At 38.4% G+C, this 20,059-nt stretch overlaps 1 protein-coding gene across 1 annotated transcript in view; it reads left to right on the top strand.

Moving 5' to 3' along the window:
• The window catches only part of SLC2A13 (solute carrier family 2 member 13), a 151,980-nt gene that overhangs the window by 54,144 nt on the left and 77,777 nt on the right, over positions 1 to 20,059 (top strand). The window contains exon 4 of the mRNA XM_017811546.1: positions 17,858 to 17,966. Within this exon, the coding sequence (XP_017667035.1) occupies positions 17,858 to 17,966 (109 nt within the window). The remainder of the gene's footprint in view (positions 1 to 17,857; positions 17,967 to 20,059) is intronic.

Here is a 20,059-nt window from a genome sequence, read left to right as displayed (position 1 = left end):
TTGTGCATCAGTCCTTGGGAACAATGTCTTAAACTTTGCCTATTTGTTAGCGGGAAGTAGTGATCACCTCTGCATTTGCTGCTTTCTGCATTAGCTTTATGCTGTCAGGTAACATTTTCAGTAGTGCACCATTTGTGAATGAGTGATGTGGTGGTGCATCTCAGCAATATCCTACCCCGAGTAAATGTACTTTCCAAAAGATCAGTCTGGGCAATTTGCACATGCTGGGACAGTATTGCCATAATGGAATGAAAAACTTGGGCTTATAGAAGACACTGCTGAAGTTACCCCAATAATTCTGAGAATCTCAGTAATCAGGTGTGAACAATCAGACTCTGAAAAAGAGAAGGAAGAAGGGAAGTGCTTTCTCACTTGTTAAAAGTGTAGTTTTAATGACACTGTTTTTCTTTTCTCTTCATAAGAGTAAGTTACTTAATGAATCTTTCTGTTCAAACCTTTTTTGGGCTATCCATGTCCAGAAAGATTTATCAGTTCTGGGACAAGCAAGGCCATCAGATGTTCTTCTTTGGTATATCTGGAAGATATGGCCGAAATGTTAGTTCTGAGTACATATTTGTATACATTTACAGGTAAAATTTACTTTTCTTCAATTCTTGAAACTTAATATGCCCACTGAATGAAAGAAAAGTACTTTTAAAATACAGTAGATAGATTTTTTTTCCTCCTTTGTATATAAAATATGAAGCGGGCTTCAAGAAGTAACTGAATTATTTGTACAGTTCATTCTGAAAAGTCTTGCATTTATTCACTTTACTTTTTTCTTTGATGCCAGACTGCTGGTATCATGGTGGTGCTCTTCGAGAAAGCAAGAGCAAGCAAATAATAAATAAACATTTGTTCTACTGTTATTAACTGAAAAACTGCAGTCATGCTGTAATTCGTTTTGGATTTTTGCTCTTTAGTATCTCCATGTCTTTGAGACTTGCCTTCCATCATATACCAAATGTGAACAGCCAGAATTCACTGTTTCAGTGACAGATTAATGGGTTTATTATCTTCTTAAATATTTCTTTCCATCCTTGTTAAATAACGCAAGATATTGGGTACACAGATGTTAGATCTATATCACAGTGCTTGGGATTGGAATAATTTATATTGTTTTTAGTGCAAAGACTTTTCTTGTTCAGGTTATACAGTGCGTTTGTGGGGAATTTGCAATCTATACAATCTTTCCAGTTGGTCCTTGTAGTGTAATGTCACAAGGAGTTAGAGTCATTGATAAACTTTGAGATTATAAAGCAAATATTTGGCCTTTGGGAGGAGTAAAGTGTAAGTAGAGTTGGTGTTAAGAAAGGTGTCGAGGCCTGGTTTATGTAATGAAATTGAGTATCAAATACTGAGTTGAGTGTTCTCCTACAGTAACATATTAGCAGAGCTTCATGGGCTGAGAGTCAGGATGCTTCAGTGTCACCTTGTACAAGAGAAAGGGCAGGCTAGCAGTCTGAAATGGCTACTTCAATGTTGATGTCTCTTTTCTAGACAGAACTATATGTTTTTGCTACTGTTACATCTAATCAGCCACTTTTGAGAGCTTCTCTCTACCTGAGGCCTGAGCAGAAACGTATCACATAGGTGACATTTGTGATCATTGTCTTTGTCCACTGAGAATAGAAAAGCCTCCTGTTTTAAATCAATGTCATTGCAATACCATCTATCAGACATGAATGGTGAAGTGAAATACTGCTCTTCTCAATCACAGAATTGAGTTGCTGTCCTTTACTGAGGAAGGTCACTTGTTTAAAATCTGAATTCTTTTATTGTAGCACAGTGGGATGACATTACTTTAATTTCTTCTACCTGTATGCTCACAGGTTAGTTTACAGAGTGAATTATCTGGAAGAATCAATGTAAAAAAATACTCAGCCTTTCTTCTCACATAAATAGCATCATGTATCACATCTTGGATGCTCTGACTTCATCTGTAAAATACTATTTCTCTTTAGCTGGTGGACGATTTGAGCACACGTGAGTGAGCCATATGGCAGAGGGTTGTTGGGTGGTTTTGAGGTAAACACTTGGCTTGGCAGCAGCATAGGATGGCACTTTCACTGCAGGCCATCTGTAGAAAGCACAGAGGAAAGAGCAGTCGCCTGACTCAGCTGCAGAGCTTCCGGATGCCAGAGCCAGATCTACTCTCCTGTGTCCTTTTCCAGTAAGGGCAACATGTGCTGATCTCCTTTGCTGGTATGTGTGTGGGATTATGCATCTGGATCCATTCCTCTCCCACAAGCTGCTGCCTTCTCAGCTTCTTTTGTAGAGGCTGTTGTTGGTTTTATGAATTTTAGGTGTTTCTTGCTGATAGAAATGTTGCTGGATCCCACATCTTTCATATGTCTCCCATTGTCTGTTGTGGGTGTTGACTTACAGCCTAGCCTCAGTATTTCTCATGGAAAACTTGTGTGCTTTTCCTTAATTATAAGTGATATTGGACCACTTCCATTTTCACATGCTATTTTAAAGATGTAGAATGTAGTGTATTGTGTTCCTCCAAAATGCTCCATTCAATCACATGGGTTTCACTGTCACCTGGATCACCTTGTCAGCCACTTGCTGCCCCCAATGCAGAGTGACCCAAGCTGCTGGTTGGTGCTGCTGTTTGTGGTCTGGAAGTGAAAGAGCCAGCATTTCCTCTTTGAAGGTCTGCACTGCACCTGGAAGTGCCGGCTGTAAATGCCCTGATGTACTTCAAGCCAATGCGGGAGCATCAGTTGTATTTTTGTGGCTCAAAATCGTTTTCTTCAAAACTACCTCTTGAGAAGTTTGGTGTTTTTTTTCTTTCAGTACATTACAGCTAGACTCACAACCACAGGCTTCTGCTTTCTTTTGTCCCAATTAAATCTCGCTCAGCTTCCTTAGAAGTGTTGTGGGTTTTTCTTAATACTGCAAAGGATGGTTTGCAATATGAAAAAACTTAAAAGAATATCATCTTCAGTCAGTTGCTGTCATTTGAGGTCATAATTAGCTAAAGCCAGTACAGAATCTGCTTTCCTGGGGTGTTTCTAAGCACCAGCTGGGGAGGGAGGCATGAGGTGCACAGGAGCTGAGACTGCATCAGGTGCTGTGAAATGTCCAGTGATATCTGCAGGGTGCAGCTGGGAAAGGAGGAGGTGAGCTGGGATGCTGCAGGGGACTGCAAGGGTGGGATACCTGCCTTGAGACTTGTATTTAAATGATCAGAAGGTATATGCAAGTCAAACTGAAGAAAGCTAGTGTTGTCACTGAGAAGGAGAAAGTAAAATAATTTGTATTTGAAGTGAAGGCTTCTATCTGAAGCTATTAAATTTAAAATGCACTAAAGTAGTGGCCTTCCATGGAGCTGGGACTATGGAGACACACTGCAGTAACATTGTTATGTTAATCTCTTCGGTGTTCACATTGCTGTTGGCTTTGTAACAATAATGTATACATAAATGTGTTCCCAGTGGAAGAGATTTGTTTGGTTTTTTTCCCATTGACTGCATACTTTTAGTTTCCAATTACTTCCAATAGCAGCATGGTAAACACTTCTTTGAACAGATTTTAAAAAGTAAAAGACAACTTATTCAGTCTTGCCATACCTCTTCTGAGGAATCTGTACTAAAATTAAAAACAATTTTTTTTCCTGGTTAGATGTTGGTTGTCCCTGACTATCCAGGATGAAAGAATGTAAAGAACATAAACAGCTCTCAGAACTTGACTTTATTTTTCCCCTGTTGCTCCCTCAAGCCCTACATTTTCTATCACTATTTACTAAGCTTGTTTAAAAAGATGTACAGCCCTAGTACAGGGATTAGGACCTTACAGTTCTCTAGAGAAAAAAATTATTCTGCAGAAAAAAATTTGTCTTCTGTTTCTTGTCAAAAACTATCAACAATCATGGTGGAGGACCTGAGGTGACTGAGGTTTCAGGCTGAACTTACAAAACTACCAATAAGTAGGGAATTAAAAAGAGACAGGAAAAAGAATAAAACTCAGACCCCTAGGGAGCTGCTGCACAATTGAATACATCATGCTAACTTTACAAAATACTGAATTAATTTTGTCCCATATTTCTTCTAAATTAATTTTAATTAAAACGTGATAGTTCATACAAGCAGATTATAATTGCTTTTTTCCTAGTGTGGCTTGTACAGAATCATTGCAACTGCTGTCAGTAAAGATTCATTGGCTGCATCTGCATTAGGATTTTGGCTCCAAACATCGGTGTAGCACTGCAGTGACTCTTATCTCCCATCATCACCCCCACATCCTGTTTGATCAGATCACAAAGTGTGTTAGTGCCCATGGTGTAACTTCCTTCAGGGGAAGGTAAACCAGAGGTCTCCTACAGGGATGCATTCAATGTTCTCAGACTGTCTGGGAGATGTGAAGGTTTAAATCAACGATAGAGTGTCAGGGCAACTTCTACCAGCCTGTGGCAATGTTCTGCTTAGGGGACTGGGCTAAATCTAGTCAGACATAAAACCTACAAGTGACATGTGGTGTACATCCAGGGACCTTGGCTTCAAACGACTTTGACCTGGTGATCCCTGCCTGCTGCACTGCCTTCCTTGCTGAGATGCACACAGTCATACTGCTTCCTAAACTTCTGTTGCTCAGAGGAATTCTCTACACAAATGAGCGATCCTCTGTGTTAAAATACATTGTGTAGCTTAGTGTACATGCATATTGTTAAACTAAAACATGTTTGGGCAGGGGCATTATGTGTATGCTCCCCTTACGCTAGTCCAAGATAGCACTTGTCCAAGGATGGGAGGATTTCATAGTATTTTCTTTCGTTAAGGAAACCACTTTCCTCTGTGGTGGAATTGATCTCCAAGTTACCATGCAATTGCCAGACTTTTCTTGTAGCTTGCTTGTAGTTTAGTGTGTCAGATGCAGAGATCAAGTTAGGTGGCTGCTGCATCTTAGCCTTACTCTGCGATTTTTACTATATTTAATCTTAAACATGTACCATTCCCTTTAGATGAATGTTAATTGATGAACAATGATTCCTGAACGCATTTGTAGGCTGGTAGTTATCTCTGGCAAAACACTTGCAGAAATCAGTTTGTGACTGTGGGCATATTTTTCTTTTTCCTTATCTCTCAGTGTTTCTATGAAAAATTATCATTGTCTAGCATGTGTTGCCCTAGTGCTGTCCACCATGGAAAATTTGCTCTGTTTGTCTGGTTCCCCAAAGTCAATCTGACAGTGTGAACTCAGCAAAAAGGGTTTCATTTCTTTGTTGTAGACTTGATTTTATATCTGCCTTTTTTTCTGTGTGCTGTAGAAAGGCAAGTCATTCTTACATCCACTTTGTGCCTTCTTCGATGCTTGTCTGCTGGTGTCTTCATCCTCTCTAGGTGCACAGTGCACACATGTGTATACATCTGGAGAATGTACAAAGAAAGATGTGTTTAGGTGAAGAATGGGACTGAATTAGCTTCTCAGATTAGCGTCAGAGCCTCCATGATCAGCAGTAGTGATTTCTCTCAGTGACTACGTGGCGGCTCAGAGAAAGCCAGCAAATACAAGGTCAGTAAATGGAGATGTTTGGACTTTTTCCTTTTAGCCTGCTTTCTACTCTGGCCTCCGATCGGGAGGTCTGGAGACACACTAACGCTGCTGATGCTTTTGAGAAAGCACGCAGGATCACTTGCGAGGAGAAAAGACAACGCAGAAAGAATCGTGCCTTGCTGCATATATCTCCTAAGGAGATGCCTTTTGCAGCCGGACGTGTCTATCTCGTGTTGGCCTTTTTAGCCACCGACGCGCTTGTAACAAACGTGGGTAGTGCCCTTCCCAAATCTTCGTTCACGAAGCCCAGCCATGATGATGAGGTTGGTGACAGCTGGCAGAAGACACAGTTGGGCAATGATGCTTTTACTGAGAAACAGGAAAATATTCTCCTGGTATCCATAGAAAGACGCAGATGCTTCTTATATCTGACACTGAAAATTAACTTTCATAGTTTCCTGACCCAACCCAACGCCAACCAGACTGTTTTAACTCATTGATGGTATGAAGCAGTTTTACCGATGCCTTCAGGTTCATCAGTCTCTGCAGCCTGACCAATTCTAAATGAAGTAATTGCCCCCTCTCTTTTTTTGTTAAACAGGAGGTAGGAGTTGATATTTTTTCTCTTGTCTTTAGTGCTTATCCTTCAAACATCTGTTTTTTATAACAAGTTGTTTTTCCTCTGGAAAGTAGGGCTGTGCATTAGAGAGGATGTGCATGTCTGGGTAAAATTCTCTCCCCTTTCTGTGCCACAGGCAATCTTTCTGGCTGATCATGGGTGGGAAATTTGCAATTTACCCTGAAACCAAAAAGGTTACCTGAAATTCCAGCTATGCTAGTAGTATGTTTTGCCCTCAAATCCAGGAAAACCACGAGCTTCTGGGGAAACTGAAATGCTATTTGGTAGCCACTAGTTGCTAACCACATAGTTGCACTGGGATGTTGAACAGTGCTATGTGAAGTTTGTCTTGCATCATGTTTGACTTCAGATAGTGTCCTTTTAGACAGTGATTAACTTGATTAGAGTATAAAAACATCATAAAAATCTGCTTCACTGGAAGTCTGAGGAAATGTCTGAGAATTCCTATATCTTCTTGGAAAATGGGTTTCAGGTCTCTAAATAATTGAATACAATCTTTATGATCTTCCTTTCTCTCTGCTAGATCTGTGAGGATGCAGAGAAGCAATGAAAAGGCTCTTGTCCTGCATGCTTCTATCTTGTAGTGCATATTTACTGTGGGGAAAGATATTAAGAGTTATCTTATGCTCTGCTGGATTTTCAACATTTTTAAAGAATTGCCTTTTAAAATATATTTATAAGGAAACTGCTAATAAACATGGCATTTAGGCAATGCCATTCTATCTTCATTATGCTGAAAATGGTGAGAAGGCTTTCCACTTCGACTGTTTGTCTTACAGATTGCTTGCAGATTTATTGCATAGTACATGAGAGACCTCAAACTGTCCAGTATGGAGTATTGATTATATTTTCCCTAAACCAGCACCATGTGGGAAGATGCCTTTTGCCTGTTGTTTTGTGAGGCATTATAGTATTTTTTTTTGAAATTTCTTTTTATCTAGGAGCTTTTTTTCACCAGGTTAGTCACAGCTGGTGATACAGAACATCTGTGTGACAGGTTCAAAAATTTAAAAAAAAAAAAAGATTTAATAAAAGCAAGGCCCACAGTATGTTCTCCTATTAATCAATGGGCAAAAAGTATTTCACCTGTCCAAACAATTGTACATGGATCCAGCTACTTACTGTAAGTCTCCCTGACACTAGCAAGAATTACTCTTGAGGAGCTCTCTAAAGTTTATGCACAGGCTATCTCTCTCTAATTCATGGAAACCAAAAAGACTTTACTTCATGGTGAAGATACATTAAAAACAGTCTGTGCATCTTGCTGGAGGAATTTGGTTGCTAACACTGACAGCACTGTAGAATAAATCAAAAAAGAGGTTACTAATCTGATCATCCATAGGCTTTCTTCTTTGTGCAAATAGAAGTGAACTGCTTCCATGCTGGTTTTTTATTGATGCTAATGCTTATATCTGATGCAAAATTATGAAGAAGCATGGTTTATTGTGAAGTACTTTCTTACATTTGAAACGTCAGGGCAACTGGATCATAAAAATTCATGTAGACTGTATGAAGTCCTCCAGAAATTGGAAGATTTGAAAACTGTATGAACATCACCTTTTCATACTATTCAGTTCTTGTGAAGAAGTTCTCTCTTTTTAGGATTGTTGACCAAGATATTATCATGCTCTCTGCATGTTTGTATTGCAAATTATCACTAGTTCAACCAGCAATAATACTTAAGCAGCTGTTTGATTTGGAGTCACTGCTCCAGCAAGATATAATCTGCAGTAGCAAAACTTTGGCTCTTTGTTCCTGTCTTACAGACCATAGAGAAAAACCATACACCCACTCCATTGTGGATTTTTCACAATTTGCTGTGTCAGGCAAAGTCTGTCTCACTGCCATTTTGTCTTGCTTGTGGCCAGCACATGGTGCACCATAATTATGATTTTGGTTTTCCATCTGACATTTTATACAGTCCCTTTTCCTGTCTAATCTTGAAACAACCATGTTCTCTATTCACCTTCATTGTGCCCCTTCTGATTTTACAAAATTTTTGTTGTAATCACGACTCCTAATCTTTTTTTCCTCCAGCTTGAAGGATAGTGTACTTGATTTGTTACCTTCATCTATAGCTAAAGCAGAAGCCTAGTATGCTAATGAAGGCAGAATCACACTAAACAGACTGTTAATATTAGTGTGTTGTGAATCCAGAAGTATGTTATCATTGTATATGCATTTTAGTACCCAGGGGCCTATTAAAAAAAGTATGGGTACTGGTGTATGTTGAAACCATTCCATTAATTTGTTCTTTTTCTCGATGTTTCTCCATTTGTACAATATTCCTCTTTTTGAGATGAGGGTGAGAAAGCAAAGGGGACCAGAACTCTGTACAGTGCTTAACAATCATAGAATGGTTTGGGTTGGAAGGAACCTTTAGAGATGATAGAGTTCCAAACCTCCTGCCGTAGGCAGGACACCTTCTACTTGGCTAGGTTGTTCAAACCCCCGTCCAACCTGGTTTTGAACACTTCCAGGGATAGGTTATCCACAGCTTCCCTGGGCAACCTGTTCCAGTGCCTCACCACCCTGCTAGTAAAGAATTTATTTCTTATATCCAAACTAATCCACCCTCTTTTAGTTTAAAACCATTAACTCTTGTCCTTTCACTACAGACCCTGGTAAAATGTCTCTCCCCATGTATCTCATAAGCCCCTCTTATATATTGAAAGGATGAAAAAATTTCTCCTTTATTGCTGTGTCATATTTCATACCAGTTAAGGAAGTTGTCAATTTAGTATTCTACGCTTGCTGTTTTCAATATTGATTTGTATTCTTTGCAGAGGTTATAAATTCAGGGTACTAGCTGCCAGTCGAGTGTGACTGACAGGTTCTTGATTAATGAAGCCTAGTACTGAAATTGCAAAAAGGGGGAGATCAGCTGTTGATGCTATGGAGGTGGCTGAGTTTTACAGGACCTGTATGTAAGGTTGCTTTTCTGTCACTGTTGTTTACGATAACTGTGAAAATAGTACTAGTAATATGTGTTGAAAAGCCAATAAGATTTTAATAGACGTAGAATGAAGTGCATTATCATGCAGTGTTGTGATAGTCTGTTAATTCCAGATATTCAGGTTGATTTTTTTTTCATATGCTGCGAAGTACCAAACTTACTTTTTCATTAGTACTGGTTGTAATAACTAGTACCATCGCAGATCTTAGAATGATGTGCATTTCATGTAAGAATCTTGTGGATGACCTCTGAAAGCTGTCTAATTTAATTCCTAATCAAAGCAGAATAAATTAGAGCAGTTTGCTCAGGAACTTTTTCAGTGAAGTTTTGACCATGACCAGTTTGCAGATCTCTTTCTGTGTTTGACCACTTCCATGATACAAAATAAACAGACTTCATATCTGGCTCAAATTTTCTGCATTCCAACTTACCTATTGCCTTCTGTCCTGCCCTTGCACACTCTGAGGAGCCCAGGCCTATTTTCTCCTTGCCCCTCCACCAGGTATCTGTAGACAGCAGAGCCTTTTCCCTTTACCTTCTCTTTTAAAGTGGAACAATTCCAGTTGACTGATCATCTGCTTGTGTGTCATGTGGTCCAGACCCATCCACCGTGGTGGTTCTTCTCCAGACTCAGGCAGCACTGTGGTGTGCTGCTCCAGCTGCAGGGCTCACAACTGCTGTGTACAGAGGAAGAAACGCTTTCTTGACCTGCTGGCAATGCTCCTGCCCCTGCTCCCACGATGTGTTTGACCCTCTCTGCTGAAAAACATGCTGTTATTGAGTGGCAATGGTTGCCTTAGAGCCCTTTGTGTTTCTGATAGAACATGGTTAATACTAAAATGTAGTAAATTAGCTAGTACTTTTAGATAAGGTATGATCTTAGGCTGCAGTTCAGGGAGATATTTAAGTGTGCATCCATCATTCTGTCTTCAGTGGAACTCAGCCTGGTACTCAAGTTCAAATGCTTCACTTGAAAAAAAAAAGTAAAATGTTGAAGCAGTTTCTTAAGACTTATTATTTTTAGCTATAAGACTTACTATTTTTAGGTTTGCTGTGCTGTCTGTCAACTATATATCCATTGATGGAGCTGTCCTGTTCTTAGGAAGCCAAAGTTAAAATAGTTTGACTTTAACCTGCAGTGACTTTTTGATTTTTCTCCTCTGTGGTAGTTTTGGGATCCAGCTGAGCTGTGCTAAAATGATATTGATTTCAAAGAAGGTTTTTATAACCTGTCTAAATGTGGACCTCATCTCTAATTTACCTTTTTTCCTTTTATTTTTAATGAAGCTCTTATGCTAATGGTATCCAAATTTTAAAAAGTGAGAGGAGTTTTTCAGCCCCTTAGATAAATAGGGTTTTTTAAAACATTTTTAGAGAAATGGTCTAAGCTAAATGTTCTATGAATAAATTGGAAAAAAAAAGAGTGAACGTGCAACAGATTGTATTCATAAATTCCTGTGGTGACTTTCATTGACCTCCAGGCTCCTTTTTCAATTCTATTAAATTTTCCTTTTTTCCCCTTCCCTCCTGGGAATGCGTCCCTTTGTCTCATTCTTTTGAAGGGCAAGAAATAGAAATCTGTTTGTTCTGTTAAACTACTGGCTTACGGCAGAAATGAAGATATTTCATTTGGAAACAAGGAATAGAGGGGGGAAAATAATATCACTAAACTAAGATTTTTTGCAGAAACAAATGGCAGAAAATGTAAGGCTTGAAGTGTGTTGTCCAGGAAATAAAATACAGTATCTATTTAATAATAGTAATTAATAATAACATTAATACACTAACAGCTGGGAAGATCAGCTTGAGACTAAACTACTAACTTGGTTGGAGGGAACTCTGAGGTGCTCTTTTAATTGATGAATAATGGCAACAACCACAACACAAACACACACACGCACAACATGGCACTCCTGAAACTACCCTGACTACCGTTTTCTGTTTAGTATCTGTCCTCAACTTAAAATGAAAGAAAAAAAGCTTTCTAATTCCAGATTGCTAAATGCTCTGCACTTCACTACTTGATGGGAGCAGAGTGGGAAGCTCTTCAGGCTGTTACAACACTTGGCTTATTTTGGTTGTGCCTGCGTAATGCTAGCTACATAATCTTATCTTTCCTCCTCTACTTTCTCCAGCCTTAAGTGAGGGTCACATACTGTTTTCTATGTAAGGCAGTTCTGAAGCAGACTGTGAAAAGAAATGTTGATTTTCAGGCAGTAGGTATGCACAAGTCTGCTCTAAGGTACTTTTCCACACCTAGAAGGAAACCACAATATGATCCTTGCTTTTCTCTGTCCCTACCCCAGTTTTCCTATCAATGAAGGGGGTAAATCTCCCTCTCACTCGCTCCCCCATTCCATTGGTCTGCCAGTACCACACTGGGATCCCTCCTCCACCTGCGCAGCTTCTCGTTGGTCACTGCGGCCACTTCTCTCAACTCCCACTGGCATCATGTCATTGACCACTCTTCTCTCTTTGTTATCTGTTTTGTCATGTTTTTTTCAGTTTTGAAGGACTTCATTACAGTAGGTTCTGTTTTCTATAGAGAACATATCACACAGAGCCAAAATACACTCCTTTTTTTTTTCTTCCCTACTTGCCACTGCTTCTTGTCCTATTCAAAGGTGTTCTTAACTGCTGCTGCCTTTGTGCAAGTACTCAGTCATATAGATTTTCTGTCACCAGAGCTTTATATCAAAGAATGTGGTATCAAAGGAGAGATTTTTTTTCCTTTTACAGATAAAAGAAAATGTCTTTGTTTTCAGAACTTCCGAAGACCGACTCAACTTGCTGTCAAAACAAAACAAAAAAATCTATATTAGGGTTTCTGTTCTCAATGTGTGGATTAAAAAGAGCATTTGGAGAGACCATTTATTTGAAAGCTAGGTTTTCTGAGCAAACAAAAAAACCCTTTCAGTTCATCTAGGCATGGAAAATCTCCCTTCACTATTTAGTTCTCTAAAATCAAAGTGGTTATGTCTAATTAGCTTTTATTTGCTTTTAGAGCAGGCTGTCTTGTTAGCATAGAATCATTGAATGGTTTGAGTTGAAAAGGACCTTAAAGATCATTTAGTTCGAACCCCCCTGCCATGGGCAGGGAACCTTCCATTAGACCAGATTGCTCAAAGCCCCGTCCACCTGGCCTTGCACACTTCCAGGAATGGGAAATCCACAGTTTCTCTGGGCAACCTGTTCCAGTGTCTCACCATCCTCACAATGAATTAATATCTAATGTAAATTTCTCCCCTTTTTAGTTTAAAACCATTCCTCTTTGTCCTATCACTATCTGCTCGTGTAAAAAGTCCCTCTCCATCTTTTTTATAAACCCCCTTTAGGTACTAAAAGGTTACAATAACCTCTCCCCAGCACCATCTCTTCTCCAGGCTGAACAGCCCCAGGTCTCTCAGCCTTCATAGGAGAAGTACTCCAGCCCTCTGAGCATCTTTGCACATCTGAGCATCTCTGGACTCCACGTCTGTCTTGTGTTGGCGACCCCAGAGCTGGATGCAGCACTCCAGGTGGGATCTCACAAGGGCAAAGAGGGGCAGAATCACTTCCCTCAATCTGAAGGCCACACTGCTTTTGATGCAGCCCAGGATACAGGTGGTTTTCTGGGCTGTGAGTGCACACTGTTGACTCGTGTCCAGCTTTTCATCCAGGAGAACCCCCAAGTCCTTCTCAGCAGGGCTGCTCCCAATGAGTATTTCTTCCAGTCTGTACTCATAGCAGTGGATGGTTTTGCTGTGGAAAGCTGAAAAATACTAAGACTCATGATTAGGCAAGCTGATGATCTTTTCTCCTTCTTGGCTGATAGGGAACCACGCTGTAAAGAAGAAAGTTGAAAAACCTCAAGCAAGCTTTCTCAAAGGATTAGTCAACTATATGAGGGAGGAAGTTTCTTCTAATGCTGGGCGTGGTTCTTCCAACATTACTGGGAACAATATAAGACAGTGGGAAAGAACATGGTACTTAAGTAAAATTATTTTGCATCTTTTCAGCATAGTTAATGCAGTTTTGATCTTAAAGCTAGTTATCTTTTGATTTGTTAAATTTTACAGAAAGGAAAAATGAATGAAGTTGATACTTTAAGAAAATAATCATGTAATAGACAAGGAGAAGAAAAGGGTTTTTACTTTAGTATATCATTCATACATAGAAAATAATAGCTATATCTAAGTGCTTTAGAGGAGGAGTCTTTGGTGAAGTAAGATTCTGCAGGAAGGTTCTGCAGATGATGCAGAGAAAGCTGGACTAGCAGCTGTCATTTTGTAAGGAAAGTTAAAACAGAGAAATGGTTCCCATGTTTGTCCTCTGTTACTGAGATCACAAACACGAACTTTCTTTTCTTTGGTCCCTTATTTTTAACTGTAGATCAATTCCTTGAAAATTTATCTAGGTGGAAGAGGGGGTATTGACTGATGTTAGAACAAGAAAAGGTCCAGAAAACAAGTCTGAATCTTGAGCTTAATTGATGCTAAACTGATGAGTGACTGTCTTGTTGCTTGGCTAAGCCTGCTTTTTTGGAAACAACCCTCTACAGCAAGAGCTGCAGAAATGCTGGCAGGATCCCTACATAGTTTTAGGCTGTTGCTACAAGCTGTTACCTAGATTAGCTGGCAAATAAATGTTTGAACCTGCAAATGACTTTGGCAGAGCCCAGTCTCTAACCATAGTTTCCTGGCTGTGAAATTTTGCTAGGTATTCTTCTAATAATTTGTGGGATGGGGAATCACAAGATTTCCAAGCACCAGATGTCTGCCTGCATTACTGTACCATATTTTTATTCCCCTGGAAGAGAATGCAGTACATTTTCACACGGAGATGCTAAGATGTCATTAATACCCATTCTTCTGCTTTCATTATATAAACTCCTTTTAGAACTAGAGCTTTTGTTGTGTTGCCTTTGAAAATTATCTCTGTCTTTTAGTTGGCAGTAGATCGCACCCAAGCTCCTATGATTGCCATACACTTCATTTTATCTGCAGAGGAAAATCAAAGTACCTTTGCCAGGAGATTCGAAATGTCCAAACCTAATTTGTGGGTTATACTTAATAACAAGGATAACAGCTAAAATATAGGAAACTGGCATTAAATTGTAATATTTGGAAAGCATCACTCACTTTCAGAAGTAATGGTTTGACAAGAACAGCTTCTCCTCCCCTGTTTAGTTCAGTGTAATCTAATAAGGTTTTTTTGGATGTGAAGCTAAACTTCCAAATCCTATATTTTGCCTTTTGCTTATAAGGATGAATGTCTAGTTTGGTAGACAGTTTGGATCAAGCTACGAAATATCCACTTGGATCACAGCAATCCACTTCAAGTATCACCACTTCAAGCAATGTCACCTTCTACAGCAACAGTATCCTTGTTTTTCCATTACTCTTTATCTCATGCTGCCATTTTGGACTCTCATTAGAGCAAACTGTAGCGTGTTTTGAACTTTTGTAAAAATTATGTGTTAAAGAAATTTACTTCAGATAAAGGAATTATCTGAAACCACAGCACAAAAAATCCAACCAAATCTAGTCTCATTGAATTAATCATGGCATTAGGAGGTCTCATCCTTCTGACTTAATTTTTGTTCATAGATTAGAAGAAGGAAAACAAACATCTTGGTGCTTTTTCAAGTTAAATGAAGTGGTTCCGATGCAGGAATGTGTCTAAATCTAGCTGGAAAAAAAACCACAACAGCAATTAAGACAGAAGTATCACAAACCAAAAAAATCGGACTTTTTGGAGACAAATATCTATTTTTTCCTTTGTAAAAATTGCCAGATATTTAATTTTTTTCCTGTGATTTATGTTTAAATCATCTGTGTCCTCTAGTTCTATGAGCAACTAGGTTGCTCCGTTTTTTAAAGACTTAATGATTTTTATTGTTTTGTGCCATTTTAATGTATTGTCATAACTACCGGCATATTTAAGGGTTATCAGAAACTACTGAAGTACAGTTTTGGTTTTCAGAAGACTGATTTTCAGAAGAAAAATTTATTTAATTCTGAAAACTTGGTTTGTTTTTCATTTTTTACTTTAGACCCATTCTCTGTAGTTAAAACCCATGTTCTACCTAGAGGTGTTTATTTTTAAGAAGATTGTAACATATGAACTCAACAATATGGATGGAAGGATTAATGATAGGAAAATGCAAATACAATATAGTTAATTTCAGAGATAGATAATTTTAATAAGAAGTTTCACACTCATTTTCTGTTTTAAAAACCACTCACCTCACAGTCAAAGTCCTTTGGGCTTTTTCATTGAGTTGGTAATGCTCCTTTAATATAGAGATTAGCAGTTTCTTTTATTTCTTTCATTCCATTTATTGGTTTGTAAACCTGAAGGCTGTGAATTTTATGAAAGAAAATCCTTTTATTTTGTGTATGCCTATTTATATATGGCAGTTGCCATGGTACAGATTTGGAGTGAATCTTTTTAAACGCTGACTTGAGCGAGTATGATAATTTTTATCATCATTTTTGTGATACAATTAATCAGAAGTCTGAAAAATTCCAAGTGCTTATTGAACTTAGCTGACTGAATGTTCTAAATGTTTAAAGTGTGAAATTCTAATGTAAAGGTGCAAACTTTAGTGCATGTGCTCCATTGCAAAATTTCTGCAGGGCCCCACTTCAAGCGCACAAACTGATTTGTGCAATGGAGTTTTGTTGAGACTTCATGACTCCCTCTGATTTGCAAACCATTGTCTGAGAACAGCTGCTTTAATTTCTAGCTATTCATTTTAGTGTCTCCTTTCCAATTGTTTTGTACAATGGGTCATTGTGAACAGAATTTTATATAACTTCCATAAAATAGATGAGCGGATCAGGACATCAGTTGCATCAGTTCCTTAGGACATTTCTGCCTACTCTCCTGACAGCCCCTGCTGTAGAGTTCCAGCTTATTCAATGAGCATGACCATTGATGATGGACTGTAAGATGTAGGTTGGCTGAAAGGTCCCTTCAGGATAAAGATAGATTTTGAACTCAGTTAAGGCCCTTACAGGAAGTTTATGAAGAACAGAAGATCTCAACAGCCTGGATTTAGAATAGATGCTGCAGAATCAGTTGCCAGATAAGGTTTTTAAGCCCAAAGCCTCCATGCTCAGGTGTGATGCCAAATATGAGAACCTGAGAGCTGTCACTGGTGAATTAAAGTTCATAGGTACATTTGTTAGTAAATCTTTTTTCTTTGTGAAGCTTGGAGTTGAGGAGAAATCCCAGAGTATGTCTGATCTCTGGACTGCTCCTAGCTAGCAGTGAGTGCCAGCTTTGTTGTTTTTCCACCGAGGAAATGCCACTTTGACTATGGAACCCTTTGATGTAGTTGTCGGCCCAGTGATGTCATGTGTCTTGCTTGAGAATATCTTATGAGATCTGTGGATTGACTCTGTTTATCTGTCACCAGATTTATCTGTCACTTGATTTTACTTGAAGACATTTTGAGGTAATGGTGTGGCTAAATGGCAGGACATGTGGGACTGTGTACTGTCCAAATATTAACGTTACTTGTAAACCAACTAGAAAATACGTAAGGCTGTATTCTGCTATTAATATTAAGGAAGCAAAGTTAAACGATGATACAATTGAGATATGAATTATAAATACCATCATTTTAAATGAAAATAAATCTTTCTTAGGCAGGTCTGATTATCTTTCAATGAAGAAAGTATTATCTAAACCCCTTGCTTGAGTCCCACTCTTGAAACTGTTCAAAGATTGTCAGCTTTCTGAAGCTGGAACTCTGCATGTAGATTCTTCACTAACAAACCCGTGTAGGGTTTTATACTGAACCAATACTTTTAATATTTTCTGTAGTTTTAGGAAAGACTTTGAAAATGTAAAATCATAGATCCTTTTCCACCTCCCTTTTTTTTTTGGATGGCAGCAATTTTGACCTATTCATATTGTGATTAGATGTTCTGAGTGGGTATGCCAGATGTGATAAGATGTGTAAGACATAAAATATTTCAGCAGGTGAAAAAGCACTACTCTGTGCAGAAAGAAATTAATGTAAATACTAGAGTTGGGGATTTAAAATTTTTTCCTGTTCTTTCATAGCTTTCTGTACTACTTTTTTTCTCCCCTAGGATAATTTGAAAGTTTTAAATAGAGGATAAAACTTTGTTAGCCAGAAATTTGGGGTTTTTTCCTTCATTAAGAAACTGTTTTCTGCATTTTGAATGCAGCCTCATACCGTTGCTACCAAAGGTATGGAAAAAATGTAATTAATTTCTGCTCCCTCTGCAGGCCTCTAGAGCTGTGGAGAATAGATCTATCCTATAACTTCAAATACCCACACTTGCAACTGGTTTGTGGAAATTGGGTCTTTGGGGGACTAGGGAGAACACTTCATGTCCAAAATCCAGATCTTAGCAGTGAGTAATGGCATTTCTGAAATAACCTCTCAATAACAGTGGAAGCTTTTAGAAAGGAAACAACAGAGATAACTCTTGAGTAGATTCAGTTGCAGCAGATGTACCGTCTGTTAGTATGATATAGGAGAGCTGTACATTTGACATCAGTAGCAGACACTGTGTACAAAAATTGTTTCATTTTTTTACTTGGGCTTCCTGAAAATCGTCTTTGTAGTACAGTGCAGAAAAGCAGAACTGAAATGACTGAATTGTTCAAAAATAATTGAAATAATTCAAGTTCGTTTGAAACTAAGGTGCAAAGCCTGCTATGCCTGGCAACATTGTCTTGATAGCGATCACTTAAGAACTATTATGTATTCTTTTGTTGTTGTCTTGTTTTTTTTTAAGCTGGACCTGTGATCTGCAGAATGCTAACATACCCTCCAACTCGAAGAGCCTTAATTGTGGGTTGTGGTCTGCAGATGTTTCAACAACTGTCAGGGATTAACACCGTCATGTATGTATTTCCTACTTGCTTCTCTTTATAAAAAATTAGAATTAGTCAATTAGACCAGTAGCAGTTGCAGATGATCTTCTGGACAAAATCTGAAATGTGAAAAATTGAGTATGAGAGATGGAATTCTGGTTGGAAATCCAGATGTTGACATATTTGACATCGCGGAAAATTGGTACAAGAGGATGTTAGTATAAGGGTAAACATTTTTGCAGACACAAGAATGCAAACTACTCTGGGAGATGCATTATTCTGCGTTACGGCTTGTGGTCAAAGCTGTGTTTGTCTAGACAGGAAAGTACATTTATGGTTTGAATTTGTGTGCAAATAGAGCAAAAAAGGGTGAGGGTTACACTGGCCGTGTTAATGAGGCTGGTGTAATGGGCCAGTGAATGTTCATAGGAACATTCCTATGAAATGCTATAGGAGGTAAGATGCTGAGGGAAGAACCATTTCCTGTTATTACATGGTTCTGTTATGTGTATGAAGACTCAGTAAATGTGGAAGTGAAGGATGATACACTGGGTTTTTTGGTAAACTGTCAGCTCACAAGAGTAGTAGCTCTTGACAAACATGAAGTGCACAAGACCTTGTTTAAGATGAAATTACTGTTGGGCTGCCCTACAAGAGTAACCATAATGAATATGTTTGCCATTTTGTTTTAAGAGGAAGTGTAAAATATGTTCCTGTAACGTCTTATGGAAAGAACTGTGCCTAAGGGAGCATGCTTCTTAGGAAATTGTCAAAAGGAACAGCTAAAAGGATAAGGCTTTTACTGGTGTCAAGTGCTACCATATTAAATGTTAAACATCTGCCATCTGTCATAAGGGGGAGAAAGAAACCCCAAATTCAGTATTATTGAACTGCAAAGGAGGAAAATCTCTAACAGGTAAAGAGACTTCAAAAAGTAGAGATTGTAACCAAATGTAGGAAACACTTGGATGCGAAACTGGTAAGTTATGTGTGAAAACCAGAAGACAGGCACAGAAAGAACTTTGAGAAATTTTTCAGTCACATCACAAACAAGAGACCTAGTAGTCTCCAGGCCCAGTAGGAATCAAGATATTGTGAGAACACTAGCAGAAGATAAATATTTAGCACCAGATCTCACAAAGATTCTTTTTGCATTTGTGTTAATTATAGAGGATATATGGAGCTTTTTTCACTGGAGGTTACTTAAGATGTCTCAGGTGGTCTGTTTCAAACTCAAGTATTGGGGAAGAATTTTGAGATCAAGCTGATTAAAATGAAAAATAACAGGTCTGGAGTAATCTGAATACATAATCACTGAATTTGGAAATGTAGCATAATTTACATGAAGCTACAGCCTAGAAAGTTTTATTTCAGTCTTTATCAAAATTAAGTAACACTTCATAGTCAAATGGGAAGATATGCATTTAGAAATATGAAGATGAACATGTACACGTAGAATAAAAAGTAACAAAAAAGAGCCAACATGATTGTTGTAGCAAGATTGTAGCTTAGTTGGATGTGAGTTCATGGTCATGTTAGAACTGTATATCCCATATGAATTAACCATCCTAGTCCATCACAAATTCTGGCAAAGTTTCTTTCTTGAAGAAATCAGATAGTCACAACAGTAGGGGAGAAGTCCTCTCTAGTTGATAATTATTTAAGATAGGAAAAAAAAGAATGAGAATAGAAGATGAGTTATCACAAGCCAAGAGTAGACTCCTACAGGGATCTATATGAAGATCTTTGCTGCTTTAATAAGTCTGTGAAAGGAGCTAAACAATAAAATATCAGCTTGTACTCATACACCATTCACGATATTAAGATCCTTCAAATCTGTGAACAGTTGTGGGAAGAATGGCAAGTGCATTAACTATACAATATTATACAATAATGCTTGCAGGAGGGAACTGGCTAACTAACATGCATGGCAGTCTAAATTGTTACTATTCAAAAAAGAGGGCTTGAAGTTGCATTATCGTTCTATACAAACATCATGACGACATCCATGACCGATCGGAAATAGTACCAACAGTTGCAGATGTCCTTTCTTTTATTAAGGATAAACCAGGTTATCTGTGGAGAAAGAGATACCTGTACAGGTTGATTAGGGCTCTGCAGCT

The sequence above is a fragment of the Lepidothrix coronata genome, unplaced genomic scaffold (assembly GCF_001604755.1).
Source record: "Lepidothrix coronata isolate B3197 unplaced genomic scaffold, Lepidothrix_coronata-1.0 Scaffold32, whole genome shotgun sequence".
In the NCBI taxonomy this organism is placed as follows: domain Eukaryota; kingdom Metazoa; phylum Chordata; class Aves; order Passeriformes; family Pipridae; genus Lepidothrix; species Lepidothrix coronata.
Note: the sequence above shows the minus strand (reverse complement) of the source record. Positions and strands in the feature narration are given on the sequence as shown.